The 26,509-nt window shown below is 45.6% G+C and overlaps 6 protein-coding genes across 13 annotated transcripts in view; 3 read left to right on the plus strand and 3 right to left on the minus strand.

The window, feature by feature from the left end:
* Positions 1-106: 106 nt before the first annotated feature.
* Positions 107-2,210, plus strand: LOC131263743 (sideroflexin-2). 3 transcript variants are annotated; one of them, XM_058265999.1, is made up of 7 exons: positions 107-125; positions 203-272; positions 838-988; positions 1,057-1,227; positions 1,296-1,647; positions 1,721-1,860; positions 1,930-2,210. In XM_058265999.1, the coding sequence occupies exons 3-7, from the start codon at positions 840-842 to the stop codon at positions 2,084-2,086; spliced, it is 969 nt and encodes a 322-aa protein (XP_058121982.1). In that variant the 5' UTR covers positions 107-125; positions 203-272; positions 838-839; the 3' UTR covers positions 2,087-2,210. The 3 variants fall into 3 exon arrangements, with proteins under 3 accessions (XP_058121982.1, XP_058121980.1, XP_058121983.1); XM_058265997.1 differs by having other exon boundaries at positions 112-272; XM_058266000.1 differs by lacking the exons at positions 107-125; positions 203-272 and adding an exon at positions 451-473.
* A 705-nt stretch (positions 2,211-2,915) lies between these two features.
* On the plus strand, positions 2,916-12,418 carry LOC131262961 (filaggrin). The gene is made up of 5 exons (XM_058265067.1): positions 2,916-2,962; positions 3,597-3,956; positions 4,058-8,703; positions 9,310-10,103; positions 10,448-12,418. Exons 3-5 carry the CDS (start codon positions 4,185-4,187, stop codon positions 11,747-11,749), a joined length of 6,615 nt encoding a protein of 2,204 aa, XP_058121050.1. The 5' UTR covers positions 2,916-2,962; positions 3,597-3,956; positions 4,058-4,184; the 3' UTR covers positions 11,750-12,418.
* Positions 12,419-14,346: 1,928 nt separating this feature from the next.
* On the minus strand, positions 14,347-16,206 carry LOC131263161 (CCR4-NOT transcription complex subunit 11). The gene is made up of 5 exons (XM_058265319.1): positions 16,145-16,206; positions 15,986-16,080; positions 15,682-15,917; positions 15,089-15,619; positions 14,347-14,966 (listed from the first exon to the last, which is right to left on the minus strand). The coding sequence occupies exons 1-5, from the start codon at positions 16,168-16,170 to the stop codon at positions 14,493-14,495; spliced, it is 1,362 nt and encodes a 453-aa protein (XP_058121302.1). The 5' UTR covers positions 16,171-16,206; the 3' UTR covers positions 14,347-14,492.
* A 375-nt stretch (positions 16,207-16,581) lies between these two features.
* Positions 16,582-17,613, minus strand: LOC131263013 (uncharacterized). Its single transcript, XM_058265138.1, has one exon. It carries the CDS (start codon positions 17,415-17,417, stop codon positions 17,040-17,042), a length of 378 nt encoding a protein of 125 aa, XP_058121121.1. The 5' UTR covers positions 17,418-17,613; the 3' UTR covers positions 16,582-17,039.
* Positions 17,614-17,872: 259 nt separating this feature from the next.
* LOC131263837 (carnosine N-methyltransferase) lies at positions 17,873-19,573 on the minus strand. The gene is made up of 7 exons (XM_058266101.1): positions 19,415-19,573; positions 19,092-19,341; positions 18,883-19,001; positions 18,664-18,804; positions 18,434-18,596; positions 18,131-18,364; positions 17,873-18,071 (listed from the first exon to the last, which is right to left on the minus strand). The coding sequence occupies exons 1-7, from the start codon at positions 19,552-19,554 to the stop codon at positions 17,967-17,969; spliced, it is 1,152 nt and encodes a 383-aa protein (XP_058122084.1). The 5' UTR covers positions 19,555-19,573; the 3' UTR covers positions 17,873-17,966.
* Positions 19,574-20,105: 532 nt separating this feature from the next.
* Positions 20,106-26,509, plus strand: part of LOC131262347 (AT-rich interactive domain-containing protein 1B) — a 40,686-nt gene continuing 34,282 nt past the window's right edge. Inside the window, exons 1-2 of one of the 6 annotated variants that reach the window (XM_058264333.1) lie at positions 20,106-20,523; positions 22,892-24,137. The gene's annotated coding sequence lies outside the window, so the exon portion shown is untranslated. Of the gene's footprint in view, positions 20,524-22,884; positions 24,138-26,509 lie in introns of all 6 variants that reach the window. The other 5 variants (XM_058264329.1, XM_058264331.1, XM_058264334.1 and 2 more) reach the window with 5 other exon arrangements.

A 26,509-nucleotide genomic window follows, 5' to 3' on the forward strand; every position in this document is an offset into this window, starting at 1 on the left:
TGGACAGACATCCCGAACGGATCGACCAAGCGAAAACTTTTTTCATCGCATACACCGGTACTTGACAGATCTATTTCAGTGTGTATTTTGAGTTGGACAGAATACACTCGTGGCTCGCAAAGTCGGTAATTTTTTAAAGAAGTTTAAAGTGAAAAAGATTCTGACTATTCAAAACAGCCCCGGATATCTAAAATTTCTCCAGCAGGAAGAATAGAACGTTTCTCCACATCGATCTCCTACGTGCAATTTTTTATCCACAGATTTCCCTACAAGTACGTGGAGTTTTTTTCTTGTTTGCACAATTTTGGAAAAACAAATGTGTCTCAATCAATAGGATTATTGTGCTGTTTTACCCCCGGCAAAGTTGATTCTCATTCACCCCGTGGATTTTTATTTGTGCAAGCTTATTTTTATCGTGGTGTTTTCTAACCATGAAGAAAACACAAATCATCAGGTTGAAAAATTCCTAGTTGGTACATGCCAGTTGGCGCAGTTAGTGCTACATTTTAACTACACAGTAATCGGACAGCGTATTCATTTTTCGCAGAAATAACCATCACAAAACCTTAAGCAGCTTAATTTCGTAAAGTATGGAACATTAGGTTATTTAATTTCGAAAAATGGAAAAATACGCCCTGCCCTATGCCATAAATGGGTACACACCTGGCCTTTCTCTGTCCAGTAAAATGTGTAATTATGTAATCCAGGATATGGATCGCTGATTTTCAGTGCAGTGTCTGTTATTAGAAAAGAAAATTGCACGGAGTTAATCACTATGGCTGTTTGTCCAGAAAAGGGTACTTTATATTATTTCATATTTAACATTAACCATTCCAGCCATGACGAACATCGATATTGTTCAACCGCTGTGGGATTTGAGTACTTTCTCCGGTCGTTTGAAGCACTACTTCTGGATAACGGACCCGCGCACATGCTTTGCCACCGATGAAGAACTGGATCGTGCAAAGGATCTTTACTTGAGCGTCAAGTAAGACAATACACTAAGCTGGTTGGTTTAGGTGCTATTTTGATTTTTTTTTGTTTTTTTTTTCGCAGAGCTGGAACTATACCTCAAAATGCGACCATTGATCAGATTCATTATGCGAAAAAGTTATACGAAAGTGCATTCCATCCGGACAGTGGAGAGAAGCAAAATGTGTTTGGACGCATGAGTTTCCAGATGCCAGGCGGAATGGCCATAACGGGCGCTATGCTACAGTGGTACCAGTAAGATTAGGAATTGCTACACCGTTTATACAAATTGCCATTTTACTGATTTTTTATCTTTCCCGTAGAACTACAACGGGTGTCGTATTCTGGCAGTGGGTCAACCAATCGTTCAATGCACTAGTGAACTACACGAACCGTAATGCCAACTCGTCCCTTTCCACCACTCAGCTAGGGGTGGCTTACGTGTCAGCGACAACCTCCGCGCTGGTAGCCGCGGTTGGATACAAGGCGTACCTGGCCAAACGAGCCTCTCCCCTGTTTCAACGTTACGTACCCTTCGTGGCAGTTGCGGCCGCCAATTGCATCAACATACCTCTGATGCGACAAAACGAACTCATTCACGGTATCAGCATTGAAGACGAGGAAGGAAATGTGGTTGGATCAAGCAGGTTGGCCGCCGGCAAAGGAATTGCGCAAGTATGACCAGAAAAGGATATTTTTATTCCCGTTGAGTTGCGGAATGTAGCGTTTTCGTGTGTTTTCTTTCTAGGTTGTATTTTCACGAATTGCTATGTGTGCACCGGGAATGTTGATTTTACCGATAATAATGGAACGTTTGGACAAGTATCAATCGTTTAGACGGTTGGCGATTTTACACGCACCATTCCAGGTCTTGGTTGTTGGTTGTTTGTAAGTTATTGTGATACAGTAGGCTTATATCGTCATTATCTGAAAATATGATTTCGAATTTTCTTACAGCCTGACCGTTATGGTTCCTACAGCTTGTGCTCTGTTCCCGCAAAAAGCTGAACTAAGCACGAGCATGATAAAGCTGGTGGAACCGGACTTCTACGAGGATATTCGCAAAAAGACCGATCGCATACCAGAGCTTGTGTACTTCAACAAGGGATTGTAAAGCAGTTTTGCTGAATAAAAAGGGTACTTACGAAAGCGACTACACTAGCCACAGTAAAACAAGAAGACTTGTTATAGGCTTACTTCTCACGCTGAAAAAATGTATTTCAAGTAATAAATTTCATGCATGTTAACGAGATACCTTGCTTGTATAGTTGTTAATATGATAATTTAATCCACTTCGTTTCTATTTATCACTACAAACGTAAGCATCCTGCTTTTCTTGTCACTTAGTCATCAACTGCTTTCAATCGTTTTAAAACAGCCAACAACATGCGATTCGAATAGAAGACTGCATTTTCGACACGAACAAAATTGTCATTAACTGCTGACCAACCGGTAAAAGGTTATTGAACCGGTAATTACCTCTTGAGAAGTTTTCCGAAGGAATCCTAATTTCTCTAAAACTGCAAAAGGTGCGAAAATGTTATCTTAAACAAAGTGGTGTGTCGCAGAAAGACCTTTTATTTGAAGAGTCAGCGTAGTAAACTCGTCCAGAGACTAGAATTTTATTAACAGAGTAGCTATTTCTGCTTGACATTCTAACCAAGATTTCTCCACCAATAACCGCTTAAATTATTTTGTCAAAAACTCAAAAGTATGGAATAGTCTCACTCCTCAAAACTTATTTGTTTTAAAAAGACCTTTTATTTAAGTGGTTGATTGTACAAATCGAGTTAGGAACTGAAAAGTTATTTGCAAAGTAGTTATTTCACCCATTATTTAATCTGGTCCCTTTTTGTTTGAAGCTTTGCTCAAGTTACCTTCGTCAAAAGGTAAATATTTCGATCTACTACTGCAAAAGACAACTCCGCTGACAGTAAAAAAATATCGTGGCAAAGACGTACATGGTACTGTGGATTCCACAATTGTGCAGGTAAACGAAAACGAAAAGAACATTTTTGTACGGTTTTTGTCAGCTTTCGAGTCAACATCTACCACCGTAGGCAATATTAGTCAGAAAGACGCCAATAGCGCGCTAGGTGATATGAAATTTGTCTTACGCATCGATTGGTTAAAAAACTTTGAAGAGGAACGCGTTTCGCAGATTTCACTACGGCCGTGTTGTTGTGTGTAACTTTTAAAAGAATCCTTGCCGTGAGCTGCGTGCTTTGGCGTGGATTGCGAATACAAGATGTGACCACCAGTACCGTCTGTTTCGAGCCAAAGCGAGCTCGAAGGGCAAGACTAGTGAAAGGCAGGTTGTTTCGTGTGGTGACCCGTATTCATACAGCATCTCGGAAACCTTGCGTTTGTCGTGAAAAAAATGACTAATTAGAAACGAGCAGGCCGCCGTTGGGTTTTGTTTAGCGCTAACTAAAAACGGTGACGCAAAAATGCTACGCTTGCAGTTTAACAACAAATATCTTATTGGATCGGAGAGATCTTGATGTGACATTTGTGGTCCTCGAAATTGTGATGTTTAGTTTCTGTGGATATTAGGGCAAGATAGAAAAAAAAAGAAACAAGAAAGTTCATAACGTTTCTCTTGTCCAACTAATCCAATCAAGGTCGGTGCTGCCTAGCTCTCGATGGCTAATAACATCTAGTGATACGTTTTCTTCTAAGGGGAGGCGGTCTTTGTAGGTGGGCGCTAGGTCGCTGGAGGTCAATATAGCGGAAATCGCTTTACAACGAAGACTGTGTGAGCACTAAGAGATGTGGCCATCGACAGTTGATTGGTATGACATGCAGTTAATCGTGCAAGACTTAACAAAGCTGGGGAAAAGAAATAACTCTGAATGAACGAATCTGGTGCACGATAATGTCGAAAACTTCCGCCATCACACATATCTGGTCGATCTGTATGTAAACCAATCACCAACAAACGTCCGACGGATTGCGTCGTTTAATAGTAGAAATGAATAATGGTACGTTTAAAAAAGATCTCTTGTTTTAGCAGTTAAGATTGAGCACCAAACTTCTTTTGTTTAAGGATTTATCTAACGATCGTTTTAACCGTTTTTCGTAGTCATCAACATGCCACCAGTCAGCTGGATGCCAAAAGGAAAAGAAATCGGTTCGTCAGCAACGGAACCGTCGTCGTCATTTCGACCGATTGCTCATGAAGCGCAATTTGTGTCTCGTCGGTAAAGAAAATGCTGTATGCTGCACCGTATCCCCGTGCTCGTCGTCGATTGCTGCGATTGCTGCTCGTTGTAAGCGCTGTATGTGCTGCGGATGTCCTCGCATCACCGACCACCGCGTATGATAGCTATGATAGCAACCACCATGCGGGTCTGGTGAGACAAGGTGTCGAAACGCCATCAAATGGGCGAGAGTATCATTCTCTTCATCTCCAGCATCATCATCTTCATCATCGTAACGCCCTGTCACCGGCGTCTTCTATCGAGGTAGGGCCGCAGGAGGTGCAGGAAGCTGCTCAAACGCTTCCGGTACAGCAACAGTATCTGGCAAACGGTGGTGGCGACAGTGTGACGCGTGTGCCCTGGTACGGACTAACTGAGTTATCCGATGTGCTACTGCTCGCGGTACTAGTGACGTTCGTTGTGCTTGGGCTACTACTGTTTTCCGTGTTAGTGTTGGGTTTGCGGTCAAAGTTGCAGTTTTTTGCTCGTTCAACCAGGCAGCAGGAACAGCAGGAACAACCGGACGGTTTCCTGCTTTCGGACTATGCAGATCAAAAGAAGGAGTGTAGTGCAGCAAAGTGCAGTGTCGGTGGTAGTGCAAAACTTCAGACAAAACTACCGGCACCATCGCTCATACTAGTGGAAACTGGGCACGTTCTAGTCCGACCCGTGCCTGCGACGTGCGTTGCGGTTACCGTGCGGGATAAGAAAAGCGATCGTGAAACGGCGCCTCGCGGTCGACGGCGCATCGAGCAACCACTGAGTTTATCAGACAAACGCCATCTAACATTTCCATCAGCTCAGTCGGCGGCAACATCGGAGGCGGCGACGTCGGCGGCTGGGAAACGACAATCTCCGTTGCCGATCGCTATTACGTTGCCAACGGCAACCATGAGTGCGACGACGATCGAGCCTGCCAACAACAGTAGCCAAGGCCCAACCGTATCCAATGTAGAGGGTAGCTCAGCTAATGACGACAAGGAAAATTGCCTTCAGCAGCACAACAGCAGCGAGCCCACCGTAGAACAGTCGCAGCACCAGCAGCATCCGGTGCTTCCTACAAGCCAGCGGAATGTGTTGAAACGTCAACCGGTGGCGGAAATATCGTTATTCGGTCCGCCGGGTACACCCGGTCCGGCGGGTTCGCCGACCACCTTCATCCAGCTTCTTACACCCTCCTCCGCGTCATCGCTGTCGACTTCCGCTACTACCACCGATAACAATGCGACCCCGACGAAAGGTGCTTCCACCGGGGGTGGTGCTCCTGGACCTGTGCTGTCGGCCGCTGAAACGATGGCCGCAGCACGCTTTGGCTTTTCCCCCCGCTCGATACACTCGTTCACAGTGCAAACGGCCACCTATTTTCGCTTTCCAGATGTGGATGATTTCACTCCAACGCCACGGTCCATGCGTTCCGCTGCAAAACATCACGGGGCGACCGAATCGTCCTCTACACCGCCTGCCGTTGATGGATGTACGGAAGAGGAAGGGGTGGCGGTGTCTACAGAAAAAATACCGGCAGTGGAACCTCCGGTGGTAAAGTGCGAGCTACAACCGTCGAACGCTGAAGCGAAACCAGCTGAACCAGTGCCACCCGAACGGGAACCACGTCCGGCGCACCGAATCTGTGCCCCGATGGCAAACCGACGTGTACGCTTGAAGTCCATTTCGCTCGATTCTGAAGGCGCGCGACTGGTGGAAGAGAATCTCACCTCAACCATACCGGTCCAGGAGTTGGTGGGAATGGCTCAGCAGCGCACCACCGGTCGCTTCGATGAAGACGACAATGACGATGAAGATGACGATGAGGACGACGACGAAGACGACCCAGATGGGAACCATCGTCAAAACAGAAATGATAACGACGACGGCGTGGCAGGTGGCAGCAGCAGCAAACATGCGAGAAGAGTACGGAATATTTTAAACCTTCGACTGAACATACCACCGGCCGGGTCGGCGTTGGCCACTGCACCCCTCGCACCACCCGGTGCGTCCCAATCGACCGGCTCGATGGCGAAGTCTGCTCCACGAACGATGGTGACCGTGTCGGGGTCAATTTCGAATCCGACAATGAGTAGCACTAACACAACAACTTACCCGCCGCTCCAGCATCAGCACCACGGGATGATGGCGGTGCTGGGCGTGGGAGGTGGTGGTGGCCAAATGGACGAAAGTAATGAGCAATTTTACTTCGAGTACTATGACTACGGTGACACGGACGAGGAGGATGAGTACGACGGGGTAGACTACGACGAGGAGCACGAGGACAATAACAACAACAGCATGGTGGTAGCGGGCGCGGTGGCCGTTTCACTGCCTCCGGCACCGAAAACACCCACTCTGTCGCAGTCGAAGCAGAAGGCGAGCTCGCTCGATTCGGACAAGCTGCGACTGACGACGGCAACCGTTCCGTACGGTGGCAGCGGAAGTGTTGCGTCCGGCGCACCGGGCGGCTCGGTAAGCTGCAGTGGTGGCATAAGTCACATCTTGAGCATTGCACAATCTACCAGTGGACACAGCATGTCCACGCTTTCCTACCCCAACTCTCAACACCCGAGGGAACAACAGTCCGGCCGGCAACAACAGCAACTGCAGCATGGACAGTACCATGGACAGCAACAGCACCACCAACAACAACTGCAGCAACCACCGAGGCGCGTTTCTTCCGCATCAGTGCCAACCACGCCGAAGAGATACCAGTATCGGACGGCGGTTAACCATCACTACCATCATACTCATCACCAGCAGCAGGCAAGTGGACAATCAAAACTTAAACCCTCACATCATCCCGGAACGGCACCGATGCACCTCTCGATGCCGGTTGGTGGTGGTGGTGGCGGTGGAGGTGAGCCAAATCGAAAGGATAAGTCACCGGTGAGTGGTCACAAAGGAACAGCAGCGGGAGGTGCCACAACAACAACTGTCGCTTTACCACCGTCTTCTTCATCAACCACGATCGACGCAATGAAAGGAGGCCAACAGACGAACGAAGAACCGGGTGGTAAGTCGACAAAGGATCCGGTGACCGGCAAAGTTCCAACCAGCGGTCGGTCTAGCATTCTGCAGCGGCGGGGCTCAAACCATAGTCTGACACTGAACCTGGACGTGTACACGCGTGGTGGTAGCGTCGATCTGACATCATCCAGCTGCAGTCTGTACCGAGGCTCGTATAAAAATCTTCATCAAGTGCAATCGCACTCGCAGCTCTATCAGCAGTACCCGGACGCCGGAAGCACGGTACGCGTGCAGTGCCACCAAGCTTCACCCCAGCAGCAACAGGGAGGACCACTTTCCTCCTCCAGCCAGGCTGGTACACCCCATACTAATGCTAGTAGTAACGCCAACAACAATAACAATGCAAGCAGCAAAAAGAATCTCCTACAAAGACGTGGCTCGAACACGAGCTTAACATTGAATCTCCGCTCGGGGTTAGGGGGGACTGGTGCCGGTGGTGGTGGTGGTGGAGTAGGCGGAGGCGGTGCCGGTGGAGTTGGCGGTTCCGCGTTTGGATTGAATCGCTTCAGCAGCCACAATTCGCTCAACATGACGCACATGTCCACGCTCGGCACGATCAATTCGAGCGCCATGGGAGGCAGTATCAGTGGAACGGGAATCAGTACCGTTGGTGGTGGTGGTGGGCCTCATCACTCGTCGTCGCTCGTCCGACCAGCCGGATCGCGCAAGAGTCTGCTCGAGCGGCGCAACTCGAACGCCAGCCTCACGCTAATCAACGTCAACCAGCGGACCCTATCGGTTTCGAACTGCAATCTCCGCGGATCAATCTGCAGTCTTAACAGTCTGCTGACAACGCATACCCAGAACGAAGGGACCGGTCCCGGCGGCATGATGCTAGAGGAGGACGAGATGGACTGCACCGGTGCGGGCAATGGCGAGGGCGAGCATCATCATCATCATCATAACCATCACCATCACCAGCACCATCATCATCAGCACGGTGACCGTTGCCACCATTCTCGTGGTGGTTGTGCGCACGGTGGTGGCAACCAACATGGACATGGACGAGGTGGTGGTGAAGGCGAATTACGCCGCTTCGGAAGCAGCATGGATGCCGGAATGCTTCACGAGGGTGGTGGTTGCGGTAGCGAAAGAGCCAGCGGTGGCGATGGATCCGGAGTGCAAGCTCGCGCTGGACGGTCGGCCAATTATGGTCGGCTCACGGTGGCTACGATGCACGGAACTTCGATGGACACCGGCAGCAACGCTTGTGGTGGTGGTGGTCAGCAACATGGCGGTGGGATGGAGGATGCCGCAGGGCGTGCTGGTGCCTCGTGCGGTGGGCGCACTGGAGGACATCATTATACGGTGGGAGCGAGGCAGCGCAAGTTCCGCAGCTCGGACAGTTTGCACAATATTAACTCCGTGCGAGAACATGCCGTGCTCGGTTGTGAGCGGCATCAGCACGGTTCTGGCGCAGTAGACAGCCATCATCAGACGGAGGCGAAAATGATGTCGGTCAGCAACTATCAGCGCAGTTGTCAGTCGTCGTTTGATGATCGTCATCACTTCGGTAAGATTTGTTTCAAATTTCGTATTAATAGAATTTTATGCGGGGTTCCATGACAATCGAGCGGTTTCGCCGGTTAGAAAATCGGCCCACGAGCGTCGAGGCGCTCCGCAGTGGGATATATTAGAACAATCAAGTGGACATTTCAATCTTTTGATGAATTTCTCGATGATTTTATTGTTTTTAACCAAAACTGATTAAAACTCACGGCATAAATTCAAAATTTCTATTGGAAATCCAGAAAACGCTACTGTAATATAAAAAAGGCTATACAAACACTTCGACTTTTCCCGCCGAAATATTCGCCTCTCATCCCATCGTGCCTCCACTGGAACGAAAAAAAGTCTATAAAGGGCTCTTGCCGGGAGGAAGACGGTCGTTACGCCAAAGAAGAAGTTTATTAATTAAGTAAATTCCATTGATGGAATCGAATCAACTGCAGTATTTCGGGTGGCTCTTTTATTGTCTTATGTTTTCAACCAGCGCTCAGTTCTGTTTCAACTATCATATCTTTGCGATTCACGAAAGCTGAGGGATAAAAGATACACAGTTTACGTTTGTTACTAGCCAACCCATCATTATATTTTGAAAATATGCTCTTTTATGCAGGATCTTCGGAGAACGTCAAGGATCATCAAAGTAAACTCTCAACCCACCGCGGCCTGTTCCAGCGGGATCCGGCCACCGTCACATCTACATCTTCGGCCAATAACTTATCGGCACTTGGCACAAGCTCACTGTGTACTTGCTGCTGCTGTTGCTGTTGCTGCTGCTGCGCCGGTGGCGATCCAATGGACGGCGGAACCTGTTGCGCCCAGTCGGGGCTGATCGTTAAGACGGGCAACCTAAGTATTAGCAACTCGAACATACGCAACATCTCTACGAAACCGCTTAGCCCTCAGACGACCAGTGAAGACTTTAAGATCTACCTGGCGAACATACAGTTTCTCCAGAATGCATCCAACGTACTTACGATTGCGTACCTTCGGAAGCTGCACAACTTTTTCAGCAAAACCTACCGTCGGATGCTCTCAAGCGTATCTGGAGCTGACCAGCGTCATCCATCGAATGAACAGCAGCAGCTGCAGGAACCTACTGAACCCCATGGTAGGGGCATTGACGGTGGATCAAAGATGATGCTACTGCACAGTGACAGCCTACACCATCCACCGGTGTGCGATGACGAGACGTACGATGAGGAGCACAAGAAGATGGTGCTCAAAATCCATCAGGAGTTCTGGGACCTCCCCACCAACTACCAGGAAAAGCCGCTAGTGTTCGGATCGCAGGCGAAGAATCGCTACAAAACAATCTTACCGAACGAACATTCACGGGTGATACTGGAAGCGGAACGAGCGGTTGTCCCTAGCGGTGAGCCGTACATCAACGCCAATTACATCAAGGTAGGTATCATTGGATCGCTTATGCATGCATGATGGAATCTACGAGAGCAGTAAACAGGGCGTTTAAGTGGACTTTTTATTACTGTTACTGATACATTTTAATTTCCACAATCATATAAACTTACGATACGCATCTGATTTCATTAACATTTTCGAGCTAAGATTAAACAAATAGACCAAATTTGTAGTAGTTGATCGCCTGCCGCTTTTCAAGAAATTTAAGAACTTTTACCTGTAATAGACCCGAAGGAGTCGATAAACAGACTCGAATCGACTACATATTTCGAGAGCGACACTTCAAAATTACATCACCACTATAAATCTATAATTTACTATCATTTAAGGGTCCGGATTATGCCAGTAACTGCTACATTGCAACCCAGGGTCCATTGCCAAACACAATCTACGAGTTTTGGCTGATGGTTCACCAAAACATTATTCGCGCTGCAACAGCTTCGCCAGCGTCACCTGGCTCACCCACCGGTACCACCGCCGAGCAGGCACAGAAAATTGTCATGCTGACTAATTTTGTGGAAAATGGGCGTCAAAAGTGTGCCGTTTATTTCCCCCAGGAAGAGGACGATTGGTTGGCGTTCGGCATCACCGCAGACGTGGACGTGAGTAACGTTCTGGAGCACAAGGCAGAGCTAGAGGCATCTGCCGGGGAGCGAACGGACCAGACGGAACGGAACAGACCCACAAAACTGCGCTGTGCCAGTGGTTTCTTTCTCGTGCATAATCACTGCGTAGAGCAGCGAAATGGCTACACGGTACGGACATTAGGCGTAGTCTATGGGGTGCGGAAGGACACAGTCGGTGTTGCTGGCAGCAGTGTTGGATCAAGGACGGAATCCGTTGATCACGGGGACGACGGTGACGAATTCGAACTGACCAGCTTTCGAGCACATCACTACTGGTTCCCGGATTGGCCCGACCATCGCTCTCCAAACGACATCAACGTTCTGCTCGATCTGAGCCTCGATGTACTGGGAAAGGATGGTGCTTCGTTATCGTTAGCGGGTACCGACCGCGATGAACCATCATCAAAAGAGGGTTACGCCACAAGAAACTGTGCCTCCCCGATAGGTTCCGCTTCCCGAGCCGCGACACAAGGGTGCGTTGTGCTGCCAATCATCCACTGTTCAGCGGGAATTGGCCGCACGGGCTGTTTGATAGCAATCTTAAACGGATTGCGTCAGCTTCGATTATCCGTTTCGGCTCACACAAAACGAAGGCAAATGAAACGGCATCCGCAACTGCACCCTACACAGATCTGTTCCTCCCTTCCAGCAGACATTGACGATGGTGCGGAACCAATAACCGATGGCGCACTGAATGAAGTAAGCGGTGTCGCTATCACTGGCACGGAACCAGGCCATGTTCCTCTTCCGGACGATGATGAGTTGGAGCAGCGGTTTCCTTTGCCACCGGTTCCTGGCGGCGCTATAGAAGCTCGCATTAATGGCCGCGGCTCACAACTGACTGGAGCGCAGCGAGGAGAATCCGGTCAAGTGGACATCTTAGGTATCGTTTGTAATCTACGCCTTCAGCGTGGAGGCATGGTGCAGAACTCGGAGCAGTACGAGTTGATCCATCGGGCCCTCTGTCTGTACCTGCAGCAGCTTACACAAGAAGGGCACATTTAGATCAGGAGACCCTGGTTACGTAGTCCTGGTAGTTGAGTGGTGTGTAGATGCTTTTAAAAGTGGTGAGATGTACGATATTCTAGCTTTCATGAAATTTATTATCCTTGTGAGGTTGAATAATACCAAAGAACACTGACTTTGAATACACACACACATACACACACACACACACACACACACACACACACAGAAATACACACAAATACGCGCTAGCGAGCGCTTAACACGTAAACGAAGGCAAATCAAGGGATATTCTATACTTTCTACAAATTGTACACACAACGCGTAACAATCAAACGAGGAAATACAACAAAAATTAAAAGATAACACAACTAGTAGCGAACATAGCTGTACCAAGTGAAAAATAGGCATAACATTGATCTGAGCAGGCTTGTTTAGAATACAAAACAAAGCTTATGAATCGCAAAATACCCAACGTTGGGTGGAAGGGCAGCAGATAAGAAAATCGAATATCAAAGGACTCATTGATCTGTGCGTATGTGGGTGTGCGTGTGATATGGTGTGCAAATCTAATCGAATTATGAATTCATTGTATGTTTGTTGTAAGTGTTTCGATGGGCGGCAGGGTACGAATACGAAAGGGATTGTCATGGGAATTAGTCAAAGGAAACACAAAATATGAAACTTAGTGATTATTATTATAATTATTATTATTATTATTATTATTATTATTATTATTATTATATAGTAAAAAACAAGAACAAGGGACTACATAACTTGAGAGCTCGCGCAGGAAAAGTAAATTGCAAGCAGACAGACGCACTACTAATAATAGCAAGCCGGGAAAGAGTATTAGTGCAAGAAAGATATTGGAAATAATAGTTGATATAGTAATGGTACAGATTTTACAAAGCACAAAGGAACTAAATTATTGCATAAATGGAACCTATATATATTATATGACTATACACATACATATACTTATACCTATGATAACAAATAACTAAACCATTAGTAAAATCGGAATAAGGCTGGTTTTTTTAATTGAAGGATATTATAGGTGGTTTGTTTTTTCGTATAAACACAAACTACATCACGAGGCGACCACAACCAAACCGAGGGTCACTAGCATCTCTACAATCTTGAGCACCATCATCATACCATCCTTAGCAGAATCGGTACCAGAAAATACAAATTTGAGACACACACAAAGAGTTGCATTGGAGACGAATCATTTTGCATTTCGGTAATAGGGTCATTGTGAAGCATAAAAAAATGAAACATAGAGCCAATATAAATAAACAATTGAAACAATTTATATCGCTGGTAGAGATTGGAAAAAATACTAGGATGGAGTAGGCATTTCTACTAAAAAATATCAGGAAAAGTATAACAAAACTAACACATATACACACATAACATACAATTTTATGTTCAATCGGCAAGGGATAACTCAGCATACTAAAATACTTACTAAAATATTCAATAGAAATTAAGCAGGGAAAACAACATTTTTAAAGCAGACATAACCACAGGAAAGTTGAAGGGGCAGTCGATTTTAAAAGCACAGTCATTGGGATATTACCGCATTATTCAACCCATCGTTCGTGTTGCGAGGGGTAAGATGCAATTTAATTGATTTTGCCCAGCTGTGCTTAAAATGTACGGTGTGAATGTTGGAACAGTTGAGATTTTATGTAACATCGCATGGTAAGCTGGGAAAAAACTACACAATGAATCTGCTCAAAGTAAGAGAAAAATGGTCGTACTGATTCACCAAATCCGGCTCGTACTTCTGTGTATTATTATTGTTTTTATTGATGTATAACACGATTGAACATTGCAATTGCTGCAGGCAGCGGTGATCTTGTGTACCTTGAGATTGGCTATTAATCGTTACAGCTCATTTAAATTAAGTGCTTGCATAAGTTTTGATCAGTTAGTAAATGGTTACACTGGTAAAATCTTTGGTAAAAATTTGAATCACCAATATAAGCAACAATCAGCGTTTGTATGCCATCGAGCTTTAACCATTTTGCTTCGATGTCCAACAAACGATTTCGGTGGATTAATGTTTTGATGATGATGGTATTTGGTATCACTGTTGTCGGATAAGTTTTTTTTTATTGGGCATTCAACACTGCCCGAATGTTGAGAAAAGTTTTTCTTTTCAATCCTCGATTCTGTCGAAATGATGAGCCACATGGAAGCCGAGACGATGGTCAAAGCATATGCAAGCACCTAACCACTATGTACCTCTTTTACTACTAGACGATTGCTATACTACGAGCGACAGGAACGTGACCGATAGGAATGAATAGAAAGGCATGTAAGATGGTTTAGGCGTTGGAATGAACAGAACAGTTTCGTACAAAAATCAAGAAATACGCATAGCAGTAAACCAAAAGAAAAAAAAAAGAAGATTAACAGCAAGATGAATCAGGAACCACCAAAACCACCAATATGTGTGTAAATAAATGTGTGAAAAATAACGCTTCTACAATTTCTTTCTATTCAGATGGTGATGGTAAGTTTTTAAGTTTGGCACGTCGACACGAACATGGCATGACATCATCGGTTTGTATATAATTTGCATATCAAAATTCCACATTTTATTCGTGCCAAATTACCGGATGTTTGCGTTAAGATTGGTTTATTTTTAAATAAGTTCTTATATATCTGTTACAGTTTCAGTTCCTGTACGAAGCGCGCTTGCTTACATAAAAAAATCCCCCGAAAGTTTGTAATTTATTTTCCCTACTCACTCATTTGCCGGTACCTGTCATTGCCCACTTTCTTTTAGTGACTGACTAGCGCTTCCGCTGCCCCCAACCCCACTACCGGTCGCTCCTTGATCAAGCTCAAGCTGCTTTAACAATCGATACAATGCAGCCGCCTCCCGGATGCGACTGAACTCGATGCAAAACGCTTCGATCTCGATGTACAGTTGCTTAACGTCGATGATCTTATTCCGGATGAGACTCTGCAGAAATACGCAAACCAGTCGCACCAGCCGGTTCTGCATGTACTTATCCTTGATGGTCGAGCACGTCGCAATGCTATTGACGATGTAAAGGTGCACGAAGTGCGCCGGCAGGTCGACTGACGTTGTTAGCCGATTGACCACTTCCATCGAGTGCAGCGACAGTTCCATGTTGACGATCTCGTCAAGGTAGGCGTTGATGTGGCGCGTTTTTAGCATTTTCATGAGAATTTCGATCGCAATAATTGGATTGTATTCGATCAGGTTGGGAAGCTGCGAAAAAGATTAATATATATAAAGGTAGAAACATACGAAACCAGCCTGGACAAAAGAGAAGGAATGGCAACATCCCGTATAAAGATGTGCACATTCCCGTCATCTATTATCTTTATCACCTTTTCCGGTGTTACGCACGACAGATGGGTCTGTTGCGTGTCCTTCTCTAGCTCAGTGAGTAACGTCTGCTGATCCGCAATGCTGAGAGCCTGCCGGAAGGATTGAAGTAGTAGCGTGCGCAAGCACTTGTCCGGGGTTGGTTCCGCATCGCTGCAGCTGTTGTAGACTGGTTTGTGATACGACGGGCTACCCAGGTCCAGCCATATCAACTCTTCCTCGCACGTTAGTAGGGGTGGTGCGACCGACATAAACGTCGGCCCGAGGGCATTCGTGAGCGGGTTGCTCGTGTGCAATGTCATGGCAGAGATGAGCTCTTCCACGGCTGCACCGGTGTAGTTTTTGTGGGTTTGTTCCCGGCCAGGCATCATCTGAATGGCAGGGATGACGTTCATGATGTTTGAACGTACCGTCAGCGGAAGCTCTTTCAGCCTTTCGGTAACCTTTGCCTGAATGTACACGATTTCGGCCGGCGTAGTTGGTAGCATGGTGCCGAACGTTTGGCACAACAGTCGGGGAGATTTTTTCTCGATCTGTAGGAAGGAAGAAAACATGCATAAGGTTTGGGTCACTGTGGTTGTCTGTTGAACTTTACCTCCGGATCACCATTAGACAATAGAAGATGGATAAACTTGAGTTCGAGTGAGTGACCAGGGCTGCTGGTTGCGAGCAGCCCATTGGTTGGCTCAAGAAAACGTGCTAGGAAAAGGAAGAATGGCGATTCCGCTTGCTCTCTTCGGCGGATATCGTGCAGTACATAAATTGCAGCTAATCTATGAACAGGCATTGATAGATCATCTTCCAGCAACAGCAAAGCAAGCGCCGATCCAACTAAAATTAGATGAAACGCACAGCCATGGTCACTTAAAGCTAAACGCTTGAGTGCTGATCGTTATTACCCTGAAACCAATTTCCCACATTCATAAACCGTTTCTGCACAATCGTGGATATACTCTCGAACGTCTGATGGTCGATGTTCTTCCCGGTTAGTAAACTGAAAAAGGCGTAGAGCGATGCTGTTACTTGCAATTCAATGAAACAGCCAAAAAGATACTTACTCGTACATGTCTCGAAAACTAGACATCCTGGTACGCTTTGCAAGTCTATGGTGCGCCGTAAAAGATCACTCCAAGGCTTGCAATTGTTCAGCATCCAACAAAACACTGGGCAACCACAACAAAACCAAAATATTACATTTCACACATTTGACAGCTGTTTCTGCAACAGCACATCGGCCACGATCGGTTGAAGGGGAAAACGAAAAGTAGCCACTAAAGGAAGAAGCAGGAAAATCGTTAATTACAAATTGCTTGGTGGCGATCGCCTGGATACTGCATGCGGATCGCAATTTGTTTGTCATCAACAAATCATCTGTAGTAACGGTAACCAATGGCAACGGAAGTAATTCTGGCTATAGGGTCAACGCCAAAGAAAACAAGCCCTTTTTCGGATAACTTTTTATGTAACGATGAAAAGAAGAATGATAACATTTAAGTAAGCTGGTGTATAATTTATTTGTTCCGTTATTTGTGTAAGATCCAGCGCCATTATACTAGCACTAGAGCACGCTTCACTTTGGAAGTAATAATACCATACGCAAATACAATAGAAAGTAGTTTTTAAGTTTTGTTTTGTTAGATTTGTGTCGTCTTTTTGGCAGTATAGCTAGCTATCCCTTAACGAATAGCGAAGAGAGTGGGTGTGAGTTTAAAAAGCTATCAAGTCTTGAAAAGGAGGTACACACAAGTTACAAACAAAATGGAACTTCCCACGGAGACTGACGGCCAGGGCGATGGCCGCACTGGCTCGCCAGCGGGAGGTAGGCTAGGCTGGATGTAAACAACACATAGAGGGATATCTGGCGAGTGAGCGGCCACATCCGACAGTTTGGTTCCGATGTATGGAGTGCAATGCAAGCCTGCGATGCTGCTGCGTCTTTATAGAGGAAGGAAATCACCAAAAGCCCTGCGAGTGTCCGCCCGGTGGAACACGCGCCCGCTGGGAATCCGATCCAGCTGCTTTGTTCTCGGCACCGCCGTTGGGCGAGCCCCCACCATTTTGGGGCGCCGATGGCGACGACGCGTCACCAGACGATGGGGCGACGCTACCAACCTCACGCTTTCCGGAGTCGAGCGACTCGTTCGGGTCGACCGTGCCCATCACGGCGTTCATGTTGGACGAGTTTTGCTGGTTGTTCTTTGGTCGCGGTGGGTTATGTCGCACGTCGGACGAACCGAAAATGTCCGAATGGCCACCGCCCGGTGGCTTCAGGACGCGGCTCGATGGCTTCGTTTCACCGCTCACTCCAACGTTGAAGCTAGTCGACGACATCTTGGAAGTTCCTGGGCACCGGTTGAAGACTTTCGTTAGAAGGAAAACTCAACTACACACTGGTCTTTAATGGGAGCACACCAAACACACGAGCTCTTCAGCTGGCGTTTTTTGGATCAATAAAATGAATCAACGCAAGGTGCAGTCGCAACGCAGAAAATTCAGTTCAGGCACGTTTGACAGATGGCACGATAAAAAATAGGTCGAATGGAGAAGTGCTAGAATCGGATAATACTGCTCGAATATGAATATTATCCTCAATTGACAAAATTTCCTGAATTGCACCTGGCGCGGCAAGAGACAACTCTTTTGTTGAACATGTGTTTTTTTAAGCAGTTGTATTGTTGAACAGAAATGTATTTCAACGCAGTTTTGAATTGCAAATATGTTTTGATAAAGCATCCCACTTCATTTCGGTAGTAAAATGAACCTAAAAATTCTACATATTACTCTATACATTTGTCTATTTATTTCATGAAACGTTATGATAGTGCCGGACAGTAGAATCAAGAGATCTGTAGTGAGGGTAGCACACGTATTGCTAGTTGGTCAGTTGAGAGGCTTCTGGCAGACCAGATATATGCTGTTGTAATGGCTTTGGTGCATGGAGTTGGGATTTTGGGAATATGTAGTCACAATATCTGTTTCATTTTTCTGAAAAGAAACCAACATTAGCTTCTCATACACGCCTGTAAAAGAAACCGCATACTCACAAGAATAATAAAGCCAAGAGAGCGAATGATCTCGATCAGATCCTCATAGGTAGGTTCGATGCTACCTTCGTGGGGCACATCCGAAAAATGGTACAGCAGTGGACCAAGGTTCACCCAAATACCACCGGGTTTTAGTATGTTTTTTATCACCTCAATGAACTCAATGATGTTATTGGCACAATCGATGAAGAAACAAGTGGCGATACAATCCCAGTAATTTTCGTCTCGGTAAACCTGTGGAAATATTGGAACATTGAGCAGCGGTAGCACACAACGAACGATCTCAGATCGATATAGAAATACCTGCAAAAAATCTCCCGCAACCATGTTCATGGTGCCTTTCGGAGGAAATTTAGTTGGGCTGACATCCGGGAAGGAAACAGGCAGAAGCTGATGTTTCTTACTAAGATTGTTCACAAACTGATGAACCCAGGGGTAGATTGTACATTGATTTTCAATAACACATCTGCAAGCAATAACAATACTTTGAATATTAAACACCAAGTAATAAGGATGCAAAATTGAAGCTTTACCGATTGAGAACAAAGTTCGATGCAATCAACATGAACAGGGAAAATTCGTTTCCTTCGCAGTAGAATCCTTGACAGGCGAGCTCATAAATCAGTCGCCCCAAACCAGCGCCAGGGACGAGAATTTTTACCTTAGAAATGTCACTATCCCAAAGAAAATGGTAACGAATATCCTTTTTAAGTGAATGTTGACAAAAATCAAATCCATCGTAAGATACTCACTATTTTGCAGCATTGAAGAATGTAGTTATTTCCTCTATTATAGGTTTATAACATTGGTCACGTTCCAGTTTACCATGCTCACTCCAATCCCGGAAAATTTGTTTCAACGTTATTTGTACCTAGAAATGAAACCGAGAAAGTGTAGAATGGTTGGACCGTCTACAAGCGACACGATCGTCGTTTGATCGTTAAAGACACTGCATACACACCTTTTGAAAATCCTGATAACGTATCTTCAGACCCTCAGAAGGTTGCTGATCCGGTTCAATGTTATGGTCCGCATTTTGAAACAGGCAGTTCGCATCCTGTATGATTTGCTTGATCACCTGCGCGTTCATGTCGATGCACCGTTTTAGGTTACGCAAATGCTCCTGATAACTATGCAGCATATCTTGATGGCTAACGGGCAGGGTTTGCAGGAAGCATTCCTTACGTTTCAGCTCAGCCACCGAGCTATGTCTGCAAAAATGGTACAAAGAAAGTATTGAATGGAGCTGTTCTTGCAACAATTGATCTGATGCACTATCCGAACCTGTAGTATTTGAAGGCAGCGATAATTTTGAGGAAGTTTTTGCGCTCCTCTTCCATATCTTCCACGACCGGGTCGCCTACCGTTTCGTCGAAACTTGCCGACGGAACGTAGTTTCGTTTTGTCGAAGAGGGTTGCTCCATGATGCGATGTTGTTTTCGACCGGCGTTCTTTTGTTTTCCAGTGAAGGTCAATGAAAACAAACATCATGCGTTTATGACAGCTGTTGTTGCTTTTTGTGCAATGTGTTTAAAATAGAGTGCCGAATGCTGTATTTTTATGAATTGGCATGTCAAACCACCATCTGCAGAAAACCCAAATTTTATCGTAATTTTTTTATTAATACTGCTAACTCCAAAGGTACTAAAATTTCTATGCATTGCAAAAAAGGTTTAACATCCCTGTACGTACAATTTGCGAACGAAAAATAGAGCAAGAAGTAGAATGTTTTGACTATTCAACTCGGGGAACAGACTGTTTCACTATTAAAGTGCATCGGCATATAAGATTTCGTATTTATTTGTAGCTTTATAACTTTATACGCATCTGGGAAATATCTTAAAATGGTTTGATAATCTTTTATTTTTGTAAGCAAATCGCAAATGTTGTGCCAAATCGGTAACGTCAGATAAGACTAAATGACATCACCTGGTTCTGTTCAGAGCCTCGAAAGGGGGAGGAAGGTTTTGGGCTCCCTACTAAAGAAAGGGATGCACGAAACGTGCAATAGCATCGGAGCAGTGGCACGATAAAGTGAAAAATTAAGCAACGGACGTCTAACCTTTAGATTTTGTGTCTTCTGTGATGACCAGATAACGTGAAGCAGTCGCCATTACTCCCACTTTCACAAACCGTGCGTAAAGTGTACCAACCTGCCACCGAGTGGGCGAATGAGAAAGAAACAACGTGTGTTGAAATCTGCACACGGAGCGGGGAGAAGGCAAAAGTGTAAGTGAGTTGTCAAAAAGTGAAACTTTTGTCCAGCTTGCAGAACCGTCCGATCGCGGTTCCTCAGAAGTCTATTACCGAACGTCGAAGAAGGCTGCAAATGGTGTCGTGCAAACCAAGTGAGTACTCGGATTGTTCCTCCGCCGTCGTCTGCAGTCGCGAAGGTGGAGATTTGGTAGAATCATCGCACCAGTTGGGACCAGCTGTCTTCTAAAATTGTCCTAGTTTAGTCCACCCGGGATTGCACAGTATCTTTTTGTGCTCCCCCTTACACGCAGCGACAAGTGGTAGAGGGCGAGGGTACAATTTGGGTCGTGTCCGGCGACGGAGACTCAACGGGACTGTTTCGTTGTGACCTCTAAACAAAACAGTTCCAAGGATTGCTTTTACGGAGAATATTCAGGCAAGGACAAGTGAAATAAAATTCGTGCCGAGCGGTACCTTTTGCTTTTGCTTGAGAAGCAGCTGGTGCTACGGTACGGGGTTACACATTTGTTAAACCCGGATGTGCAACGCACCACCAACGCATCAAATATCCACACTGCTTGACGGTCGACGGGGCCACGAAGAAACGACTAGAAAAAAGGAATAATAAACTAATGAAGACGACAAGTGAAAAAGAATGAATGAAAAAACATCATGAAAGAATTGGCTTGCCACGCAAGGATTGCTTTGTGAAAGGCGCAACATCACCATCACAACCGTCGTAGTGTCGTCGTCGTAGTCGTCATCATACTCATTGTGACTGCGTGAACATTACGATTAGAAACCTTTGCTTGGTCAGTGCTACTAGAGGCAGGCGCAACTATGGCAGTGAAATTGATTCGCTTACCAGTCGGTGCAAGTTAGTGAATAAAGTGATCAAATGTAATCAAAGTAACCATCTAAAAAAGGCTCCTCTACACATGCAGTACCCCGTCAAGGGTCACGCGAATGAATGGTGGATACTTGCGCGAGTGAGTCAGAGCCGTGTGTCCGTTTTGCGTGTCTCCACTCGCGATCGTATGTGTGTCCAATATTGTCCCCCTCTCGGCGGTTCTCGATACGTCATCTTACTTCGAGCTGCTGCTAGCTGTCATCCGACGGACACCGTTTGTCGTACTCGGACCGATACTGGCCAGTATCGGTTTCGGTGAACGTGTGTTTCGTGCGGCCCCACACGGACACACGATGAACCGGAACCGGTCCAGTTCAGCGGTCACAATGGTCCCCACCACGCGGTATAATTTGTCCCCGGTCACAAATGATTGACTTTGCGAGGGGGGCAAAGCTCCGCCCTGGATCGTGGTTTGCCAAAGCGGCAGGGTCATTATTCCGTGCCTTCAAAAGGCGATAGTGCGAAGAAACACAGCTGATGACGTTACCATTGTGCCACTGCTTGGCCACCCAAAAGGGGGAGGTGGAACCACCGCCGTGCTGCTGCTGTGTCATGGCATATTTCGCTTGTATATTCTTGAGCTTCTTCGCTCAGTTGTCACTTGTTGGCGGCGTTGGTGTGTGTTGAAAGTTTGAATAAAGACTTTTTGCCTTCTGTACCCGGGCGGTGCGGCGGGACAATTTTCTTTGCTTCTACTTCAATGACTTTCCTGGGAATTTCGATTCGTTTGCCGATAGCTTTTTGTTGGTAGTTGCGTCCTTTAAAAATAAAATTATACAATCCTGCACTGTTTCCATTCATCGAGTAGGAAATCGTATGCGAAGAAAATGGGAATTGTCTACGTGACAATTCGTTTGCATGAGATTTTTGGGCCAACCGATGGTGTATAGTAGAATTAATGAAATGATGGATCGCGTAGGTAAAAGGTAATTGTTTCCCTAGCTGATTGGAAAGAGCTGTAAACAATCGGCAATGAATTCGGGCTGCTATGGAAACCTATCGGGTAGTGATGAAGGAAAAAGAAAGCAAGTGTATCATACTTTGCCACTTATTTTTCGCTGATTGGGTTGATCAAGTGTTGTAAATAGATTTTACTAGTCGAGGAACGACACTGGTGCACCAACGTTCAGGTTTTCTATGAAAACATTGGAACATTATCATTATAGAGTACGCCAATTAGTTCTTTCCCCTGATGTCGTCCATCGAGACAGCCGGACGAAAATAAAACTCCTAACGGTGGTACAGTGACGATCCACTTTATCAGATGTCACCTGCAATTGTCGTGTGTGAGTGTGTACACATAAAGCACAATTTCGACTTGATGCAACAGAAAAATTGCATCGTCCACTGGTGAGAAATGGCAAGTACGATGGGGGCGACGCAAAGACGGCGACGAACTGCGATGGGGATGGTGGGATGATCATTGAAGGTTGACATCGTTGGTCATCGCGTGCGTAAATAATGGAAAATTTCATTTATTTATTTTTTTTGGTTGCTTTTGTATATTTCACATCACCATCAACATGTTTCAGCTAGATAACGGGACTTTTATGGTGATTTTTAATTTTCGGTCTGTAAATCGTGAAAAGTTCGGGACTAATAATCTTGCTTCTTAAACCTTCCTAATAAATTTCTCTTCTTTTGCAAGCCTATAGCAGCAGGAAGTGTGATTGTTTTTTCCCTGCAGTACAGGGAAATGAAAAACGCAACGCACGCAACGAAAAATAATAAAAAAAATTAAGTGTGGTGTTGAAAAAGGGGTTGGTATTTCGAATGCCAGTGAGAGTGGTAAGGGAAAGGTAATAGTTGGGGAAAAAGAGAGTGGAACCGCTGCCCCAAGTCGAACGGAGGAGGGAAACAGCGAGCGGAAAGTGCGGAAAAAGCGAAAGGTAACCTGCAGCAGCACTACATCGTCGTTGTACACACTACTGCGATCGGCTGTAGGTAGTGGTGGTAGTGCCCTAGTGATTCGTAGTGCCCGAGCAGTGGCGGCGCCTTCGAGTAGGGAAAAGTGTTCTGCACCCCGCGGCGGGGCTACAGTGAAGCTGGAGATCGGCCTGATCATTTTACCTTAGCCTACGGATGAGAAAGTGCGCTCGCGAAGTGTGAGCTCGGGTGAGAAAGTTTCGCGACAAAACACAAGATGCAAGTTTGGTCTGGTGGTGTGTGGGATTGAAGAAAAAAAAGTGAGAAGGAAAGAGTGGAGCAAAGCAAAGGGTATTCGTAGATAAAGTGGATCCCGCGTGTAACCACCTGTTTCGGTAAACCTGGCGCCCTTGTGTGTGAGGGAGAAAAGTGGCATCGATTGTTTTTTCTCGCAGTGTGTGCACTAGCGACTGTTCGTTACTGGTCCGTGTTTGTGTGTGCGTGTACATTTTGTTTGGCGTATCGCTTTATCGTCCGCGTAGGGAAAGTTTGAAAGGAATCGCGAGTCGCGCACTCTCCGCGCAGATCAGACGGTGACGAAAGGTAGTTTAACGGTAGACCCAGTACCGGTTGTGCGCGTGTGTGTGTTCGTGTGTGGGGGGGATTTGTGAATAGTTTTGCCAGCTGTCATCCGCTACCTACCGGCGATATTACTAAAACGTCAGCTGTCAGACAGTCCCGGACGATAGGTTTGCAAGGAGAAGTAAACCCCCAAACCCCAAAGCCTACCCGAACCTTCTCCTGCGCAAATCACCTGATCCGTGGTTCCGCGATCAATCTTTCACTCGCTGGCCGGAAGAAAGGTGACACAAGGCGACACGCTGATAGCGAAAGGAACGCGAGCCTAGCGTGTGGTGATCGTGGTGCCAACATCGACTGCCGGAGCGAGTGCTACATTCCTCCACGGATATCATCTGGTGACGTGTGTCTGGTGCACGGAAGGAAATGTAATGTGTTTGAAAGTTAACACACAAGGTAAGTGAAGCTGCGTGCGTGGTTATCATCATCGATTGTTGTATTTTTCTTCGTTTTTCTCATTTGGTTTCACGGATCTCCTCAATGCACAAGTGCAATTGTTGAAAACACCGCATAATTCCTTTTCATGCACACCCTTTTTCAAAACCCTGGGATGTGCATGTTCAAACAAGCACCGATAGGCTCCTGATGACGTCAGACGTAGTGAATGTACCGTTGGCATTCTTCTTACCCCGACCCGTCTCGTTCTCCCAGTGACCATCTCGTTCGAAGTAGTCATTGCTGATTCATCGTACGCATCATGATGCGGAAGTCAGGAGAAAGGGAAAAACAAAGCACATCATAGAAAAACCCCTAGCGCAAACTAGCGATCAAAGAAGGCTCGGACAAATGATGTCATTATGTCGCGCCGTTTGCAAACTGCAATTGCAATTTTCTGCCCGAATGGAGCCACACTAGAAAGAACATGCGTCTGTAGGATGAAGTTTGCTAAAGGAACACTTCAACAGGCTGAAACAATTGTCTCAAAACGTTGGCAGCGTTTCAACGTCAATAGAAGGTTTGTTTGTTGTTGAGTTAGCGACCAACATGATATGGGTTCCAGATAGCCAAATATGTTCAACTCTTAAGATTTACTGCCAATTAAAGCCATTGAAGGCATGTAGACGAAGGCATTTAAAACGCGTACAGAACTTTGAATTCGTCTCATTCTATCGGTCTGCAATAGATTTGCTTTAGTTGATGAGTGATGAAAGATCATCCATAAAATTACTTTAAGTAGCGGTCCATGCAATTGTTCATGAAAAGTGTGGTTTTTATCGGCCTTTCAAAAATATATTGACCTTTGAATTAGGTTAGTTTCATTCATAAATTTGAAACATAAATGAATGAACCATTGGTAACGGAGAATTAAAAAGCCTCGTCGTAGTCTAATCGTAAAAAATCGAATTGCTCAAAACTCATATCAGTCTTTTCTTTTTTGTCGTCTCGTTAGTGTTGGTATTGAGACGCACTAACTTGCCTCTTAAAGAATTTCTTCCCTGCTATTGTGGGCTTTTTATTCCCTTATCCTGGGCTTTCTCGATTGATCAATCTTATCTAATCGTTAAACATATTATTAAGCTTCAAGCATATCGCGTTTAACTCCTGTTCATGTTTCATAAGCTAAACTTGATACCGCTTAAACAGCAAAAATGTGTTAGATGTATTAAGTTGCCATGTGCAATCATTTTCAGATTCAAACATCAAACAAATACGTTACAACTTCTTCTTGGCGTAACGACCTTGTTGGTCATGCCTGCCTCATGAAGGGCTTACAAGACTTTTCCCGTTGAGTATGTGGATAGTCAGCCCCCTCGTACAGGGGAGGGTTCGGTCTCGGTTGGGATTCGAACCCACGCCACCCACGTGTAAACTAGAAACTTTATTGTATCATAAACGGGATTGTAATTTGAATTGTTACCGTATTGTTAAGAAGTGTTGTGAAACAAAAGCGTGCGTTTAACATTTCGGGCTCAAAAAGTTTTTTTCGAAAAGATAAAAAAAACCTATCATCGTTTTTATGTTTATTACGGCTCGTCCAAAACTGTCGCCTTGAGGAGGCTTGAATCGAAACCATTTCTTTGTCAATTCATGTTCTTGTACAGAGAAAGTGTTAAAAATGATGACCATTGGATCTGCACAACAAGTGCCTTGGCGGAGTAACGCCGAGCCCTTTGACCGTAAAACTAATAATCTACTTCACGACAACCATCCTCTCTTTCTATGTTGCGAGACACGCAATGTTTTTCTCGACCATGCAACAAACCATAGCCAACCGATTATGATGATTACGTTTTCTGCCCTTTCGGGTATTATGCAATGGCATTCAAGAAGTCCTGCCGTGGCGTGCCCATGTTCGTCCTCTATAGCAGAGCGGCCTTCATGAGCTCCTGGCTGGTTCATAACTTTGTGCGCGGGAGATTACATCAACCCTTAAAATAAAAAGGATTCTCGCACGTACGACACCGACGATGGTTTAAAAAGGGATTTTTGTCGGCTGGCGAGTTGGACCGGACGTTCCGGGCAGATCCCAATTAAATGAAATGAAAATGTCACCCTGGGGCTGTTTTTTCTTCATTCGCGATCTTTACCTCGTTGTTAGAAAGGGGAAACTTTTTCGGAAGCTTTCCGTAGCACCGTTTTTGGCATACAAAAACTTCTCAGCCCTCGTGATGTTGTTGGTGTTGTTTTGGTCAGCGTGTCTTTCTGTTCTATTCTAGAAAACAGATGACATTTTGTAGAAAATGTATGGACTAGGAAGGTTGTTTTATCAAGGGCGGAAATACTAAAAAGTGTGTGTACGGATAATTTTCAGAAATATTTCCTATGAG

The sequence above is a fragment of the Anopheles coustani genome, chromosome 2, assembly GCF_943734705.1.
Source record: "Anopheles coustani chromosome 2, idAnoCousDA_361_x.2, whole genome shotgun sequence".
Lineage (NCBI taxonomy): Eukaryota > Metazoa > Arthropoda > Insecta > Diptera > Culicidae > Anopheles > Anopheles coustani.